At 34.3% G+C, this 18338-nt stretch overlaps 1 protein-coding gene across 1 annotated transcript in view; it reads left to right on the plus strand.

The window, feature by feature from the left end:
• The first annotated feature begins 11321 nt into the window (after nucleotides 1-11321).
• Nucleotides 11322-18338, plus strand: part of LOC149770908 (uncharacterized) — an 80310-nt gene continuing 73293 nt past the window's right edge. Inside the window, exons 1-3 of the mRNA XM_089949006.1 lie at nucleotides 11322-11679; nucleotides 12226-12258; nucleotides 13637-13795. Of these exons, the coding sequence (XP_089805132.1) occupies nucleotides 11322-11679; nucleotides 12226-12258; nucleotides 13637-13795 (550 nt within the window). The remainder of the gene's footprint in view (nucleotides 11680-12225; nucleotides 12259-13636; nucleotides 13796-18338) is intronic.

Genomic DNA, 18338 nt, shown 5'->3' on the forward strand with positions numbered 1-18338 from the left:
TGAGCGCCAAGCGAATCAGCTGTTAGTTCCATTTTTGTAAGTCTTTGGTATGACTCGGCTGGGGATCAAACCCACGACATCCCGCATCTGAGGCGGACGGTGTAACCATGAGGCCACTGGAGTGGTCTGTAAAATCAGCAACTTTGTAAATGTTACGTCATTTTCAAGATGCTTCATTGCTTTAATTGGTTGTTTTAGTTGTTTCTCAAACTTGATTCACTTGTCTAATTGAGGATTAAAGGCAGTTAGTGTCAGATGCAAGTCCTTACGTGAGATTAAGATCAAAGGGGTTTATGGCAAGGAGTTTGGCTTAGAAGTTTGTATCTCACTGATGTTCAGTGACCCAAAGATGATTTAAATTTTTCTTTCTGCCACATTAAGAAACAAGTATCAGACTCTAACTATTTTGGGCATAAGCCATTTTAAAAAAAAATAACGTTAAATTGCAACTGTGAACCATACCATTTCTCAATTGTTGTTTGAGGAATTTACATCTATGGTACAAAAATGACAACATAAAAAGATCAATTTCCCCAGCTTGAAATTCACAAAAGTTGGAAGCACAATCATTCAGGCTCATTTGGGAAAGCAATTTTATTTTTTGTTTTATTTCTTTATTTATGTTTATCTATACCTGGCGTATTATCTGATAGATATTCCTATGGCTAATCTTGTTTTGACATGAATAATTAATGAGAAGATTTTGTGTGTACTTGGTGAGACTGATAGAAAATATTGTATCAGTAAAATAAAGATAGAACAGCTGTCAATATTACTTAAGCTGCTGTGAAACATGGAGATTAAATAATAATAGTATATTTGCAGCATTATTTCAAGCAGCGAGTGGAGAATACTTCCTGTGTGATGTGATTGCCTATTATTATATTATACAGTGTTCCTAGTTTGCCATAAACAAAAATGTTGCTTCGATCACCATTCCTTTTTAATATCCACTGGTCCAATATGGCCACAACAGTAGCTATCTTGAAATTCATTGGATTGCTACTCCTTGTAAGTGTATGCTCATATAATCATTGAGTTTCACAAAAACTTTTTATGATGTCTAACTGCCACAGTGGCCATCTTGAAAATCTTGTTATTGCTACTTCACCTGAATAGTTGAACATGTAATCATGGTGTTTTTACTGAAATACGTTTTATTATAATCTAGTTGGTCCTAAATGAAAATGGTGTTGATCTGACATCTATTAAGGTCACCTTAACAGCCATCTCAAAAATCTTTTGGCTTCTCCTCCTGAATGGAAAGATGTGAGCATTCGTTTGCCTCAGGAAGACTTCTTATGGTGTCTGGATGGTCTTAAAATTTTTGCCTGATGATCTGTATGGCTATCTCAGCTGATATCTTGTAAGTTTTATTGATATACCTCTTTGATGGAAAGTGATATCAGCATTGGGTTTTCACTAGAAAACAAATTTAATGATGTCTAGTTCATTGGTGCTAATCTGATAGTATGGCCACCATGGTAGCCATCTTAAGAGTCTTCTTGTTGCTTCTCCTCCTAAATAGAGATGAGTTCATATGCAAATTAGATGAATGATATGAAGGCCTTAGTGTGGTAGTTGCCATAGTTGATGACATTCCTTTTTTGGGGAAAGCAAGGGTAGAACATAATAGAAAGCTAATGGCTGTCTTACAGAGGTCACTTCCAAAGGTCATTCAGTTCAACAATGAGAAGTTGGAAGTAATAGTCAATATATATATACAGTGTATACTTTGAACACCTGCTGACTGCCATAAGTCTCAAAGCTGACAAAGACAAGGTCACAGCTGTCAAGGATATACCATGCCCTGTAAACAAAGCAGAGTTACAGACCATATTCAGCATGATAACATGTTTATCTAGGTTTGCTCCAGTCTGGCAAAGGTGATATATCCCATGAGACAGTTGCTTTAGAAAAATGTTGAATTTACTGGGAAAAGCCCTAATATGATGAATTCATGAACGTCCAGGAGATTTTTACACAGCCAGGTCAAATATGGGCATACTTGGATCCCAGGAAGCCATTGACTCTCCAAGTTGCAGCATGAGCAAACTTGGATTAGGTGCATCCATTATGCAGAATGATAAACCCATATCGTTCACATCCAAATATCTGACATGGTCACTTGGAAATACATTTTTATGTAGCCACAAAGCACATGTGCAAACTGATCACCTGCCACTTGTGCCAGTTTTTAAGATACCTCTCTGTGCAGCCTCTGCACATCTACGGTGCATAATGTTAAGACTACAAAAGATATGACCTTGAAATTTAGCACATGCCATGACAGGAAGTACCTTTTGTTGATATATTAAGTAGAAAGTTTTTAAATGACACATATGCAGAATTGTTGAATGGAATAGACTTACAGGTCAATATTGTAATGTCAAATTTGCCTGTAAATGACACAGAAATGCAGGAAATAATTTCTCTGATCAAGATAAACAATTGAGCACACTTAAGAAGATAATACTTCAAGGTTGGCCCAAGTTGAAAAATGAATGAAGGCCAAATAATCCCTTTGGAACTCGAACGTTAAGTTGCTTGTTGTGGGTGGCATCGTAATGAAAGGTCATAAGGTTGCAATACCCATAGCCTAAAGGCCAGGGTTGCTGGAAATAGTACATGCAGGTCACATAGCTATTGAAAAATGCCTGAAGAGAGCATATGATGTTATGTTCTTGTCAGGAATCTCTGCAGACATAATGAACAAGGTGCTAAATTGCCTCATTTGTCTGAAACTCATTAACTCAAATTAAAAGAAACCATTGGTTCCCATGAATTCCCTGATTATTCTTGGCTAGTTAAAGCTACTGACTTGTTCAATTTGGATTACAAAATTACCTTTTTGTAGTAGAATAATTACAAAGATCTCTTGGATCTCAAGAAAACTAAAGTTGTAAATTGCACGAAGAGGACAGAAATGATCCCTTGATAGGTTTTTATGGAGAATAGGACAACCCCGTTGAACACTGGATACTCACCAGCACAGTTATTTATGGGTAGGCTATTATGTACAGTACTGATAACAACAAAGGAAAACCTTCTTCCTTCAACCTAAGAAAAAGTTTGGCTTAACAAACAAAGGCAATAATAGTATTATGGTAGACAGGCAAAGCACCAAGAGCCTCTAAATATAGGTGATTTAGCTATAGTACAACAGCCAAAGAAAAGATGGATAGAAGCTGTTGTCACAAATAAACATAGTGATAGGTCTTATTCAGTACAAACACCAGATGGTAATAAATATATATGTAATTGAATCATTTATTGAAAACAAACAAACCTATTCAAAGCCAAGATTCTGAGATTCAAATATTGATTGAAGGCCAGGATTGTACTCATGTAAACTATCTGGCTAATTAGCAAGTAAACAAAATGATATTCCAAATGTGTACATCACCAGATATGGAAGAGTAGTGAAGCTAAAAATATTAATGTCCATGTGACAATAACAGACTGTGTGAATAACAGCTGACATTTACCAGGATAGAAATTGAAAATCACCAGCTGCAAGGATCAGTGTTATTACTGGAAATAATTTGTCATTAGTTTGTTTTCATTTTCTGACAAGCTTCACTAATTATTATGGAGGTGAAATTTACTATGTTTAAGTCATGGGAATTGGTTAGAATTTTACAAATGATAATCAGTTCCACTTAACCAACTGATAATGGGTTATAAACGGTTACCAGGAGCAAATTTAATTTTTATTTGTTTTACAGTTATATTTTTGCTCAAGAAATCAAAATGTTAATTGTAACCGAGTAGTCTCCTTTTATGACATGTATACTTTAACCTGATAAATATATTACATTTTTTTTCTATTGTGTTGTGTTATTTTTGTTTTTAAACTTTGTTAAATGAAAGCAACATTTTATGGCTGATCAGTCTTAAGTAGCTGAAATACTGTAAGTTGCAGTCCTCCAAATCCCTTTTATTCATATGTGATGTGTCAGCAATAATTTATTTACAAAAATACTACAAAGGATTTTACGTTTAAACTAAAACAAATCATCAAAATGTGTTTAAATTTATTAACTCAACATCATGTAATCATGACTATATATTATTAATTTTGAAAGTTTGCTGACTGCTTTTGTGGCCTAAGTGGTCGAGTGTCTGCCTTGGATGTAGGAGGTTGCGGGTTTGAATCCCGGCAGAGTCATACCAAAGATGTACAGTATAAAAATGGTATTAGTAGCTGCCTTGCTTGGTGCTCAGCATTAAGAGATTAGTGTTAGGACTGGTCGGCCTGGTATCAGGATAATGTCACTGGGTGGGACATCATGCTGTATGTCTGCAGCATGATGCCCCAGTGCTACACATCACTATAAACTGCCACACTGCAGACATCATAGCAATAAGACCGAAAAATTATTAAAGGTACATTAAAAACCTCAAATCACACACACACACACACACACACATGAAAGTTTGCACTGAACGAATGTGGTATATGGTTTTATTTTTCTAAGTTGTGAAGGGAATAAATAATTCATATCAACTTTAGTGGATTGGAAGCCTCACTTAGCTTACCAATCACACAGGAGTTTTACTAACCTTTGTGTTTTGCATACCACTTAAAAGAAGTTGTCTCCCTTTTCACATAATTGGTTATGGAGTTTCACAACTGAGAATTTTATTGGTTTGCTCAACCAACTGATGATTGATTATAATCATTAATTGGAACAACACTACTATGTACAATGAATTAAGTACATTAAGTGAACTTGATTTTAACATGTTCTCATTCCATTGAAGTAGGCTTCATTTTTAGAAGAACAGTTACTTTAACAATTATTGATTTTATATAAAATAAACATCAACAGTAGAATGTGTGACTGGTTTTGCTTTATTGCTTAATCAGACTGAATGCAAACTGAATTCAATATCATTGTTTATGTCATTAAATATATTCTGTTTCTAAGTGATCAATGAAATAAACAGTATGATGTAAACAAGATGATGTCGTAGCTTACATTTTTAACCTAATTCTTTTATTTTGTAACGAATAATTGACATGGAAATATGCATACACAGTACAGATAAATGATATTTTAATACATAAAAGTGGATCTGAAAGATACATTTATGTCTATTGATAACTATATAATATATATTATACCTTGAAATCTTATTGACGAATGTACAATATTTCATCAGAACTCAAATTATGTAATAAAAGTGTATGGTCTGCATAATACTGATAATCATAAAATAAATAAGCATTTTATAAATAATTAACCATAATATATTGAGAATTAATTTTAAAATACCCTTTCATTTTTAAAGAATTAGTAAACTTTAGTAATTTATAATTTTACCAATTAAGTTATTCTGTAAATTAGAATAATAAAAATTTTCCTAACTAATTGTAAACAGGGGACATAAATCAAAAAAATGTTTCATTAATGAATATCATATAGTTTTGAAATTTCCCATTAACACCATGAGATGAAAATGATTGATCAATACAATTTTTTATGTCTGATATATGTTGGTTTATATGTTTAGGTATTTATTGACTGGTTCTCCAGTATATATGATGTCACATTTTTTGCATGTGATCAAATAAATAACATTTGGTGTTGCACAATTAGTATCAATTTATTCATATTATATAGTGTTAGTGATATTAATTGTGCAACATCAAATCTCATGTTACCATACATTTTAACAAGGGTTCCCATACTTTGCAAGATTTCTCCTTTCAACCTATTTTTGTCACTGATTCTGAGATGGAACATCTGCTAAAGGAAACCTATTCTATTCTTAATAATGTTTATCCAAAAGGTCTAAATTCCAAAACTTTATACGACATTCATTAATTAATGAAACTTTTTTGAATTATGTCCCCTGTTTACAATTAGTTAAGAATATTTTTGTATTATTCTAATTTAGAGAATAACTTAACTAGTGAAAGTATAAACTAATATCATAAAACTAAGTTTACTAATTCTTTAAAAATGAAAGGGCACTTTAAAATTCATTCTCAATATCTTATGATTAATTATTGATAAAATACCTATTTGTTTTATGATTATAAGTATTATGCACAAATTTACAACTTGTACAATAGTTACAAAACTGGAAAAAATCCAAGTATCAATTGACTGAACAACAGTTACATGTTGCACGTGCAAAGCGCAAATGTCGAAACATAGGGAAGTAGCAGAAATGGAGAAATAATTTCACACCAGGAGAATTGAAACAAAGAATGAGCCTTTTTAGAATGTACATACAAACAAGGAGCACAAGAAATAAATCTGAGAGAAGTCAAACCTGAAATAAGACCAAGTGTGGCAAAGATGTTGACCATTTTGAGAATTTTGAATGACAAATTTATGAACCTAACAGATTCACTAAATATGAAATGGGAAGATGCCTATATTATAAGACCTAAAGGAAACAAACCTGTATTGCCATAATGGGAATTAGACAGTGGAAATTTCACCGTAAGCATAAGGGAACCACCATCATTTATAAGGAACATCAAAGAAAGGACAGCAGAGTTACACTTATCAGAGATTCCACTCTAGGCCACAGTAGAGAAGTTCCAAATAAAAGTGACGGGCAAGAATGGATACACGTCCCGGTTTTTCCATCAAGAACAGAGTGAGAATTTCAGAGATTGAGAAAGACAAACTAAAGACTTTAAAGAAAGCCTTCTTTCTACATGGTTTCCTTGTGCTATCATGGTACAAGGAAAGACAGACTAAAGACAATAAAGAAAGCCTTCTTTCTACATGGTTTCCTTGTGCTGTCATGGTACAAAGGCTGTATATTCTATAGAAAAATGTAATAAGTGCAGGAAAGTAGGTCACACTCCCCGGAAATGCCCAACAACAAAAGTCTATCCAATACACTAAATAGAGAACCCACTACCTCCAGGCAAAATAAAATGAGGGAACAAGAAGACGTACAGACACCAAAACTGAAACCAAGGAACAGGAAACACATACAGCAGACAAATACAAGAGAAAAAGAGACACAAGAGCATTTAAACAAGCAACTAACAACCCAGGCACTTAGTGAGAAACAATCCAAAAATAAACAACAGGGACATAAAGACAGAGAGAAAAAAACACATGCAGACAAAAGAACAGGAATAGACAGAACAAGCAAATCTAAAGAAAAAGAAAATAAGGAGATCTCTACAACAGGATGACCAAACAGATAAATCACAAACATCGGATCATAGTGAAAGGAAAAGGAAAATTAGATACATGTACAAACTAACCTTCGATGAAGTATTGGATACAACATATTTTGCAATAGAGGGGGCCCCGAGTGGCCGAGTGGTCTAAAGCGCTCACCGTTCTGGATCACTGCCATCTCACCTCTGTCTGCGTGGGTTCGAGTCCAAGGCTCGGCTAGCGTGGGTATGTGGGAAAGCCTGCCAGTAGCTTCTCGTGGGTCGGTGGTTCTTCCCTGGGTTTTCCAGGGTTCTTCCTCCACCAGTTATACTGGCCGCCATGTATAGCCTATCTTGTGCTGAAAAATGGCGTTAAACCCTAGAACAACAACAACAACAGCAATAGAGACATTGAATTTGCAAAATGTAATTTGAATTGGGGGGAAAAAAAAGAAAGAAAAAAAGAAAAGAAAATTATATATATTTATACCACATACATTAAAAATAACATGGCCTTTTAAGTGTTGGTATAAAGCAACTTGATATACCAATAGTACATGTATTGGTATATCAAATTGTGATTTGCCCATGGCGTATGAATACGCATAATGAACATGTTTTTTATAGCTATTATACTCTCTAAACATGGATATGAATTTCTTGTAATATTACATTTAAAAAGAAAAAAAAAACAAGAAAATGATTTTCTTGTAAAATATTTTTTATTGAAACTAACATTTTTATACAAAAAAACAAAACAACTGTACTCAATCCAGGAAATAAATATTATTGAGCTCCACCCTGTGTCGTCTGCTGTCATCTCTGTCAATACTGATATTTCCAGTCTCTCCCTCTGGCAAAAATCAAACACTGCAACTCTGTGGAAAAAAGAAAACAATGACATCAGATAAGGAGCAAGATGATGAAGCAACATTTAATCAACTAAACTGTAAGTTAATTGGAGAGTTTGATTCGAGACATGGCTGAGACATTTGTAAATGAAAATGATCGTTGTGTTAGGGAAGATGGATTTGTACACCATGAGCCTCATGATATACTGAAATTTATAGAAAGTAAGCAGAATGCAAACACTTTAAAAAAGACACTTTTTGATGTAAGGCTAGAGACAGAATTATTGCAGTCAAAAAATGAATTTAGAAATTTACACAAGATGCACCCATCTGAATTGGATCAGCACCTGGCTGGTTTTATACTCAGTGTTAGGAGAAAAGATGGATCTGAGTTTGAACCGAACAGCTTTAAAAAGCATCATCAGCTCCATTGATCACCACCTTAAAATCAAGAAATATGCAAGTACAATCATGAGAGGAACAGACACAAATTTTGCATTAACAAGGGAAGCTCTTCAGGCTAAGCAAAAAGATTAAAAATTTTATGGAAAAGGAAATAAACCCAATCAGAGTCAACCGATCACAGACGAAGAAATAAATGCTTTGGATAGTAAAATATTAATGGGGATGGAAACACCTGAAGCCATTGTTAACACATTGTGGTTTAACAACTCTGTGCATCTTGGTTTGAGGGGAGTGACTGAACATTACAATCTGAAATGGGGGGATGTTACACTGAAGAAAGATGTGTTTGGCCTTGCATATCTTGAACTCAATGAAAGTCAGACAAAAACAAGAACTGGAGACAATGTCAAGGACATCAGGGATATTAATCCTAAGATGTATGAAAACTAAAAGAACAAAGAGAGAGAACCACTTGCTTTCTACAAACGGTATGCTGAGCTAAGACCAGCAGACTTTTGTCGATATGAAGATCCTTTCTATATTGCGCCCAACACTATGCCAATCTCAGCGACAAACCCAAAATGGTTTAGGAAACAAGTCATTGGAATTAACAAACTTGGATGCGTCACGAAAAAAATGAAAGAAAAGGCAAATATTACAGAAAGAAAGAAATTGACAAACATGAGTAGCCGAAAGTACTTAATTCAGAAGTTAAGAGAAAAAAATATTCCCCCAACTGATATCATGCAAATTTCAGGCAGAAACGTACAGTCTATAAACAGCTACTCAAACATTAGTGAGAAACAACAACAGACATACTCCAATTACCTGAGCAACACCGGCAACCCAAGTAATGATGCTGTCAACCCCCACCCCCACAACAAAGAAATTTCCAACTGCACAGCAACAGACTGTAGTATATCAAGTTCTCAAACATGTAATATTCAGCTGAATAAGATTATCAGCAACCCATTCTACGGATCAAATATCACCGTACAAAATATGCTTGTTGTCAACCTAACAGAAAACATGAACGAGATCCCTAACTGGGTCAACTTCTTTCAACAGGCAAATTCTCAAACAGGGCCCACACAGCAGAAACGTAGGAGAATTATTGAAAGTGACACTGGCAGTCAATAGAAATAGCGAAATATGGACATAAACCATATCAATGAAATGTGGTTAAGGTTAAATTGTTTAATTACCTATTGTTCCTCCATTATTTTTATGTTTCTGGCTTGAACCGTACTGTTGCTATAGATGCAAATGGCCATCCTGTTACTGTTCATGACAACGAACACTGCAAATTCAATGTTTGCATGCACATTATTAAAAATATTTTGAATGTTGACTATCAGCCTTGTGTTTTCATTTCATTTGTTATTGCTAAAGGAAACATATAGGAATTCATGTGATGAAGTGTACAGGAAATAATGAATCACTACAGAACTTCTGTTTTGAGCGTACATACATGCAAGGGGTTGTGAAGAGTTCACTCCCCTAAAGTGCACTGTTTGTGGCTGTCAGTTTTATCTCCCATATAAAATGAAAACTTTGATGTGGTATAAATAAAATATATGTATAGTATGTAGTATGTACACTGTATCAATAATATACCACTCGTTTCCTTTCAATGAAAAATTTATACATCTCGTGGTATATCATTGATATGGCATACATACTATACTATACTGTCTTGCACTTGCTGTATGCAAAGGCACAGTAATGCAAAAATTAACAATATGTGGTATATTCATTGAATAATAATAATAATAATAATAATAATATTAATGCTTGAGGCCCTCTTAAGGAGAGTATAAAAATGCGCATTATATGAAGATAGCAACAACCATGACTATATTATGCTAGGAAGATTCTGCCATATTCAAGAACAATTATTTATCTGTAAATTGTTATTTAAAAATATGATAATAAGCAAAATATGGAGTTTCATGTTTGCAAAAATTAAACAGCCTACTCTGACACTTGGGATAAATCTGAATGGCAAAAGTGTTATGAAAAACACTTTCAAACTACCAGTATAAGTTACAATTGTGGACCTTTTTATGAAAATGCAGCTGAAGTCTTGCATTAATATAGTGGATTCATTTCTTTTCATGCTGGTTGTATTCAAGGAAGACAATATGGCATTTTGAAAGGGAGTGCTCTTTGGATTTTAATGCGAAATCTGGGTATCTCACTGAAGTTGGGTACTTATATCACAACAGAAGGAGCAGTGCATGTTGAGATTTAATGGGAAATCAGTGAATACCACACTTCTTGGATCATACTTTCCACAACAGAATTATCAATGCTTATTGGACCCTTGTTGGGTGTTAAATGGGAAATCTGGGTACCACTCTAATGGATGGATTCTTCTATCATGATACAAGGTTCAGTACTAGTTGGGTTTTAAAAGAAAATCACACTGACTGTGAGTCATTCTATCATGACAGAAGGATTGTTGCTAATTGGAATTAAATTCCTGGTTTATATTGCCACAAAATGCACAAATCTGTATATCCCACTAAAATGTGAATTTATAATTAACTCATCAATGTAATATACATCCTTTTAAGGAACGTAACTGTCATTACATTTATTCTTCATTTGCAGTACTTGAGAAATGCATCACATATGTACAATCCAGAGTGTCCAGAGCGGTTCACCATACCCACCTATGAAGAATGGTCTAATCAGGGAATAAAACAATAACATATAAGGACCTTCCAAAGACATTATATTGGAAGATTCAGTCAGTTATCAGAATTCCAGTCAACAGGACAGAAACATTTCTGAATGGAAAGGAAATTGTTTATGTATGTTGGAGATTTAAGTTGCTATCTTGTCTCGCTACATATTTTTTATGTACCTTGAAACTTACTTACTACTTTAAACAAAAGTTGTATCACCTTTTGTAAAAGATGACATCGGTCTCAAAGGAGGTTGAAAGACTACACAAATGTCTTCTGACAGACTTGAGTGATATGATGGATCCCAACAATCCAACATACAAAAATTTCATCTGTTGCTTGGTGTCTGATATTCTTCCTTTGGGAAGGTTGTTGAGTGTACAGCAAAATCCGACAGATGTGTTTGTTCTAATGGAGGAGAGAGGAGTGTTGAAAGTAGGGGAATACAAGTACCTGGAGGAGGCACTGAAAGCAAGTCGGTATATCAACATTCTGGACCACTTAAAAAATGAGGAAAAATGCATATCAAGACAAATCAGAAAGTGCAGTTACAGTGATGGTCCCATGGCTGGTGGTTCATTAAATAGTGGTAATTCTCTCAATTTCTCCATCTTTCTTCTTTCATACATGTAGGAACATAATGCATCCAACAACCTAGTATTTACATATTGAGAAAGAAAAGCAGACATATGTGCAGGGAATTCATGGGTGTGAGCTTGGAATTAAACAAGAAGAATAACAGACATACAGAAAATTCATGGATGTGAGTTTGGCATTAAACAAGAAAAAAATCACTAAGAAAAGTACATTATAATGAGCTGAAAGAAATTTATAATGAATACGTTATATACAAGAAGAAGATATTGTACTATATTTGTTTTTTCATGGTTTGCATGTACAGTGTGGAGAAAAATTCAAAAAGCATATGGACATATTACAGCTTGGGACTCTAAAATATCTACTGATCACCATTACAGGTGCCTGCAGTGTTGTCCTCTATATAGGGAATACTATAAACATCAGTTAGTCTTAAAATATGTGTATTTCATAATAACTCAGTTTCCAACCAGCCAACGTGTACTAAGAAAACATACATAAATAACCAAAACAACACAGATATAATTTTTTATTTCAGATGTTGCAGCTGTGGCATCAGTTGAAGTGGAAGGTATTGTAAATTTTTATATATTTTTTTATATTTGTATCTGGAAAAGTTATTTCAGTAATTGCTCCAACCCTGAAGATTACAGCAATGAAAAGTGCACATAGCAATGTAATGTTACCCATGACATTGACTTCAATTTGTAACGAGGAAGGAGAGAAGAGTTTTAACCATTTTATTTCACTTATTGCAGTGAATAAACAGAGTAAACTCTATACAGTAATTAGTAAACCCAACCTACAGATTATGTATACATTGTGGATATTGGAACAGCAATGCCTCTTAAGTGCTTATTTAACTTGTGTCCATATTGGACATCAGAATTGTGGTGGTCATCATTGTTGATGTCATTGCATGTAGTGGACATATTAAATTATATTTGCCACTGGAAAGTCACAGTAATATGATAATGTAATAGTGGTCATCCACTTAATGCAACTTAGGCTAAACTACAGTAGACACTGCAGAATGTGTTTTTATAGGTAGGTATATGTGTGTATAGTGGGAAGGGCAGTAAAAGCCATGAGACAGAAACTGAATTAATGAATCAAATAGGAGGTAGAGGATATCAAGATGTAAACGCTCAGACAGATATAAGCTTATACTTGTAGGAAGTCAAATAACATAGAAAGCAATGAAGAATTAGTAATAGATATAAAAGATGTCATTGTAGGCCACTTTCAGTGATTTTCAATGAAGAATGCATATCAGTATAAAACATAATACAGAGGAAATACACATAGTTGAAACTTATATATATATATATATATATATATATATATATATATATATATATATATATATATATATATATATATATATATATGGGTGACATACATCATAGGCAGCTACCAGATGGAGTTGCATCCCTTTGCTGTAATGGCTTGTTAATTAGTTGCATTTATTTATTTGTATACTATTATACTTTTTTATGTAGTGATGTATAAAATGACATGGACAAAATATAGTTTTCATAAGAAAATATAGTCCAGGAAAAGAAATTGTATCAACCATGTGGATATTCTAATTAGAATGGTTGGAATTTCAGTTGCATAGACTGGAGGAGTGCTCTAGAGGTATATATGTACCGTGAAGTCATTTACTTTTGTTGGCGTCATTTTCAATGTTTAGCAGAGTCTTTAATATTTTTGCTGGTTTTATGAATGCATATAGATTCTGAAGGAATGTCATTTTTGGATATTGTATGTTGGGTATTTTATTTGTTTGGTTTGTAGCAATTGATATTCACGAAATCTACCATAACTAGTACACTGCAAACAAAGGTGACTTTACATTATGAAAACGTGTCTGAATTGGAACATGGCTTTCATCCGCTTCTTATTATGCATGAAATATGCCTATGTTAAAAATTTGCTTCTTTCAGGACCAACCATCATCCCTCAGTATCATGGAGTTCAGACAAGCCTGTTTCAACAACAGCAGGGCCAGTTGACTCCCCAAGGGTTGCGGCAGCAACAGAACCAGTTGCTCAAAACCCAGACAGGTCAACCTTTAGTCTCAGATCAGCAGAATGAGAACACGAGTAACAATACTATGCAATTCCAGGCACAGTCTTTGCAAGCACCTAGTATGTTTAATAGTGTAAATTACAATAATTTTGCAGTGACAAATTTTACACATTTATAAATTGAAAATTGCATGTAGTTAAATATCCCACAACTCCTACCTCATTTTAAATGTTTATGGAATAGCTTTTGTATAGTATTATCTATGTTGTCTGTGCGAGAGTGTTTATGTATTGGCAGCAATATATTCATGGCGATTCAGTAAAAATTGTTGAAGATTATTTAGGGTGATGTAAGGAATTAGAATTTGGAGCTTGTTCATGAACAAGTGTCAGAGTATTTTTCTTGGATTCCTATATGTGTATAATCATATTTTACAGTGTGGAACACAAGGGCATCCATTTGCTGTAGTTGCGATTATTTATTTATATACTTGGCTTTTATCTGCTTCTTTTTATGCATAACAACAGCAGACTTCCCAGGGCTGTGGCAGCAACAGAACCAGTTGCTAAGATATCAGACTGGTCAGCCTTTAATCCCAGATCAGCAGAATCAGAACATGAGCAACAATACTACACAATTCCAGGCACAGTCTTTGCAAGCACCTAGTATGTCTAATAGTGTAAATTATAATAATTTAGCAGTGACAAATTTTACACACTTATAAATAGTACAGTATTAGGTAAAAGTTTTTAAACTATACCTTAAAGAAATTCAGGAAGATTATTCACAAGCTTGTCAAATACCATAACATTACAGGTTGGTTCACCAATCATCAGGAAAGAAAACTTTGTAGAAATATGAATGCTAAATGGACAACTTCGAGGATACAAACTTAAATAACCAGAGTATAGGCCTCGTTTTCCTAATGATCTTTACAGTGCAGTTGATATTGCTCATTGCTTTTACAGTAGTGACTAAAATCTTTTTCCTCCCACTGCAACTAAAATCTCTGGGACCCTTGATATTCTTTGTCTGTCCCATCTCATGAGAATTTAAAAGAATGTAATGTGTACAATTTTGTGTGGAAATTGGATCCAGGGGTTTATGATTGTGGGAATGAAATGACCTTTCCACGTTTCTGCCCATAACATTTTATTGCAAGGGTAGAGTTTCCATACCACAGCCATGTCAGTGGTGCATTATTTGTATTCAGAATTCCTGGTTAGATTTTAAAACATACAAATAGCATTGAGTAAGTAATTAGTCGGATCAGGGAAGTTGTTTAATATGTACATATATATGAAAGGGGAGACATAATAATAATGAGGACTTATTTAGAGAAAGCAATTGAATTATTAATGATTTACCTTGATATCTTCTATTATGTACCATATATACAGTTCAGTGTGACAAAATTATTGGTGAACATTAAAGAGTTATGTTATTCTGAAAATCAAGCACAGTTTCAAGCCTGTAACACATGCATTGGTGAGCACATAAAAATATATAAATATATTGTATTTAAAAATTATCTATGAAAGACATGTATAAGCAGAGAAAAGCAGGAGGTATGTTAGTTGGACTGTTCACTTGTCTCAAAATTTCATCCATTTAAGACATGTACTATGAAAAGATGAAATGCCAAGAGCCTGACTTATGTCACTGAGAATAATATTCCATAATAGTGGACCAGTATATTTAAAGTAGTTTTATATAATTCCTTCTTTGGTCTTGGTTGAGTATTATGTTTATTTCTAACAGACCTCACATTTGGAGTACCATCATCATCTCTTTGGTGAAAGTTGTGGCTTAGGTAGAAATCAATTGCTAAGGTAGACATCAGTGGCTTTTATGGCCACTTGATGCCTAAATCTGTCTTTTCTTCTTCAAATATGTTACCCAGTCATAATACTTTAGGATAACTACTACTACCTTGCAAATCCAGCCATCCCAGATACTACTTTTAGCTAAAGGGAGCTAATATTTGTCTGCCGGCCTATGTGGTGGTCAGGCAGAGTGATCTCCCCTTAGGTATAAGACTTGGTGGTTAAGTTTAAAAATACCTCAGTTTCTCCTTTTACTTGTGCCAAGAAGCATGCTCTTGACATGAGAGACCTCACAAAAGCCAGAAGCTACATGGAAGATATAACAACTAAAAGTTGGAGGAGTTTTTCACTTCTAAAGAAAATATACACCATCAATATTTCCAACCTTTTTTCTTTCTCTGCATTTACAAGTTGCTACACTTTGTTGTCATCACACATTTGGTACTTGCATGTTGAGACTATGTGACTTTACATTCAGTTCAGGCTATACTTATGACCGCTCCGGTGGCCTAGTGGTTAGAGCGTCCGCCTTGGATGCAGGAGGTCATGGGTTCGATTCCTGGTTGAGTCATACCAGAGACTTAGAAAAATGGTACTAACAGCTGCCTCGCTTGGCGCTCAGCATTACGAGGTTAGTGTTAGGACTGGTCGGCCTGGTGTCAGGATAATGTGACTGGGTGGGACATCATGCTACATGTTTGCAACATGATACCCCCGTGCTAGACATCGCTATAAACTGTCACACTGCAGACATCATAGTGATGTAACTGAAAAATTATTAAAGCTACATTAAAAATCCAAATCACACACACACACACACACACACACACACACACACACATATGCACACACTTATTTAGTGCACATATAACTCCTATATAGTGTGTGTATTTCCATTACGAATGGGTACACATCGGCGCATTTCTAGTCAAGGCACTCATATCGTCCATGTGCTACCTGTAATGTTATTTACTTGTACTGATGATCTCTGGGACTTTTTCCCTTAAAGAATTGCATCATACTGGATATTGTCATACCTACTGTGTATATTTCTATAAAGGTGCCTCAGTTCCCTTTTATGAGGTTTCTTTTGTGTAATGTAGACATTCGTGTGCATTTCTGTATTTCTTCCACTTCGGTTGGACAAGTACAGGTCCACGCTCTGTACATGGTTTATTCTGTCACCTGTACATTCATGTTTCTATAGGTGACACCTGAGTCATGTTTATCCACATTAACTTTAAATCATGTTTATCGAGCACATAAGCTTCAGTAAGTCAAACCCAACTTTTGCAGACACGTGTTTCTTACCATCATACCACCTCGAGACAATCATTTGGCATGATACCACGAATAGATGTTGCTTTGCACTGTCTCTGCACTCTGACAAGAGAAGAGACTCTTTACCCAATGAATGTCTTGAAGTCATGGTTTCTAATTCAAGTTGTTCTACGAGATTAGTGAGCGACAAACTTCGTCACTTTACCCAGCGACTGTCTTGAAGTCACGGTTTCTAATTCAGGGAATTCTATGAGTTTTGTGAGTGTCAAACCTCATCTCTCAGGGTTGGTGCTGGTTTTAAAAATTTGTTGCCCAAAACCACCAAACTCAATATTTTGTGTCCAGTTTTCCAAAAATGTTGCCATTTTCGTAATACAGTACTACCTCTTTATGTCAGCCTTCTTGGGATCACAGTAATATTGTGAACATAAATGAATGTTTAGGTAGGTAATGTGGTGGGTCTGAAAATAAATTTAAATTTCGCATACAAGTGAAAGTTTTAAGAGGTGACCTGTCGTCACTAACTAGGATTTACAGAGGGAAAAAAAGAAATGTAAGCAATGGAAATTTTGACTAAATGAAGACAACTAGTCAGAAATACAATTGTATGCTGACAACTTAAATTTGTGTTGTACACTCCACAATGTGTCAGATAATGCACATGTATATGAAAAATACATGAATTCAAGTATTAGATTTTATGTTACCACTCTGGTGGCCTAATGGTTAGAGCGTGTGCCTCGGATGCGGGAGGTCGTGGGTTCGATCCTTGGCCGAGTCATACTACATGACTGCAGCATGATGCCCCAGTGCTAGACATCACTATAAACTGTAACACTGTAGACATCATAGCCATATGACTGAAAAATTATTATAGCTACGTTAAAAATTGAAATCCCACACACACACACAGAGATTATATGCTAGAAAATTCATGTCATGTATCAGTCATATCTGGTTAGAAAAACCATCTAACACACAGAGTTATATAAATATATATATATATATATATATATATATATATATATATATATATATATATATATATATATATATATATATATATATATATATATATATATATATATATATATGGTGATGTGTGCTTAGTGATTAGGGAATATCGGCTTGTGTGCAGGGGCAAGGTGATTGGTGCCGTTTACCCGCGGACTTGGGTTCGAATCTCTGTAGAGTATGAATTAAAAATTCTCTAACCTGTATAATAGTGTTATTAGTATTAAATATTAATTCTACCTTCTATTATCAAGCATTCTTCTATAGAATCCAGGGAAAGCACTTTTCGTTCTGTCTGGTATATATATATATATATATATATATATATATATATATATATATATATATATATATATATATATATATATATATATATATATAAATGGTAGTTCTCGTTTGATTTCTATCACATTGTCAACAAACATGTTTGAAGAAACAATTATTTATTAAAAAAATTTTAGTCCTCATTTGATCTATACCCTGTTGCCAACAAACA

The sequence above is a fragment of the Sinohyriopsis cumingii genome, unplaced genomic scaffold (assembly GCF_028554795.1).
Source record: "Sinohyriopsis cumingii isolate HCF-2022 unplaced genomic scaffold, ASM2855479v2 utg002228l, whole genome shotgun sequence".
NCBI classification, from domain to species: Eukaryota; Metazoa; Mollusca; class Bivalvia; order Unionida; family Unionidae; genus Sinohyriopsis; species Sinohyriopsis cumingii.